The sequence below is a fragment of the Atta cephalotes genome (genome assembly GCF_000143395.1).
Source record: "Atta cephalotes unplaced genomic scaffold scaffold00025, whole genome shotgun sequence".
Classification (NCBI taxonomy): domain Eukaryota; kingdom Metazoa; phylum Arthropoda; class Insecta; order Hymenoptera; family Formicidae; genus Atta; species Atta cephalotes.
This window is the reverse complement of record NW_012130089.1, coordinates 3108026-3109755: the sequence shown is the minus strand read 5'-3', so window position 1 is coordinate 3109755 and position 1730 is coordinate 3108026. Positions and strand designations below refer to the sequence as shown.

The 1730-nt window shown below is 41.2% G+C and overlaps 1 protein-coding gene across 1 annotated transcript in view; it reads right to left on the bottom strand.

The window, feature by feature from the left end:
* Window positions 1-245: 245 nt before the first annotated feature.
* Window positions 246-1730, bottom strand: part of LOC105620311 (protein tramtrack, beta isoform-like) — a 22798-nt gene continuing 21313 nt past the window's right edge. Inside the window, exon 5 of the mRNA XM_012201812.1 lies at window positions 246-619. Within this exon, the coding sequence (XP_012057202.1) occupies window positions 246-619 (374 nt within the window). The remainder of the gene's footprint in view (window positions 620-1730) is intronic.

The window sequence follows — 1730 nt, the reverse complement described above, 5'->3', positions numbered from 1 at the left end:
AACTGACGAGTCCCAGTCGAGGGAACCGAACCGAAACATTTATGGGCTTTCTTACAACTTAAAATTTAAAACTTAGGTAATGGCTTATTATAGAAAGCTCTTTACAATTAGCATAAAGTGCGGCACATTTTAAAAACCTATTATACCCGATGATAAAAGAATCAGGTTGAAATAATGGTGAGGATCGCCGGGATCTATCCTCCTTTGCGTCGACGGGATTCTTTCTTTGGTAGAGCGTTTTCGCACTAAGGAATAGGACTAGAGGTGATTCTTTCCACGCTGCTCTCCCTAATGCGTATTGTCGTGTAGGTCGCGTTCGCGTCGATGCTCGACGGACTGCCGGCGTCCTGCTGGGCGATCGTCTGGGCGGTCGACGACACAGAGATCGGCGCCTCAACGCCGCCGGCCGCGACGGATGCGGTCGTCCCGAGCCAGCCGTGACGGTTCCTCAAGTGGCGCTTCATGTGCGTGGTGCGGCTGAGCACTTTGTGGCACACCGGGCACTGGGTCGTGCCCTTGTGCATATTCATGTGTTTATACATCGAGTCCCGATTCCAAAACGATTTACCGCAGAGTTTGCACGAGTGCGACGGCTGTTCGATGACCACCGTGTGTGAATCTAAATCAGACACAAACGTTCATGCTACGTCGTGGCGCCGGTTGCGCGACTCTCGCGGTGCCCTAAGTACTTCCGGATTTCGTGTTATGGGACGCGCTACCGGATCGTTTATCACCTGTACCCGAGTACTCGAGATGCGACAATAACCCCACGATCGACGACGTGACATTTTTCATCCCATGAATTCTACGATTCAATTTTTATTACAAAAAGAATACGTTATAATTATTAATAAATATTAAGCATATTATATAAAATAAAAATTATTTTTATACAATGTATTGAGTGTCACACCAACATATTGACAACAGTATATCAAATTATTTTATAAATGTAATGCCTTCTCTAATAGGCGCATTTATAAAATATAATCGATCGATCACGCGCTTGTTAGAAAAGGAAACATGACATACTAACCAATATGTTGATGCAATATCCAGTATATGTGTACGGAAAATTTGATTAATTCGGACATGCCGGTCGATATGCATAATGCACATCTTTTTGATCGGCCAATATTTCCGCTTTAATAAAATTTTAATAAAACAGGCATTATCCATATTGGCCAGCCGTTATGTATAAATCCTGAATTAATTATATTGCCCGTAACATATGTATCCATATTATCAAATTAAGAATAAAAAAATATCTCGACACTTTGTTAAATCTTTTTCTTTGTTTTAAAGCTAAAAAATTATTGTATATATAATCAGAAAAATGCCTCATCGTGGATCATGGCATGTGATGCTGCGAGTACAAAGGTGTCAAAATGACATTAAGAAGAATATTGAGAAAAATCGCATATCAGTAGCAAGCTACTTGTACACTCGGAAGAATTTCTCACTCTCATTTCTCTACCTACTTTTCCACTCGTTCACTCGGATTTGAGAATAACAGCAGTAGCAATAACAAAAAAAAAGAAAAAGGCAACGCACACGGTGAGATTTACAAACAGGAGGAAGAGAGAGAGAGAGAGAGAGAGAGAGAGAGAGAGAGAGAGAGAGAGAGAGAGTAGTAGTAGTAGTAGTAGAGTAGAGAGACGACGACACACGAGAGAGAGTAATAATATAATTTACTTACGTTACGGTAGTAGTAGTATTACGTCTACGTA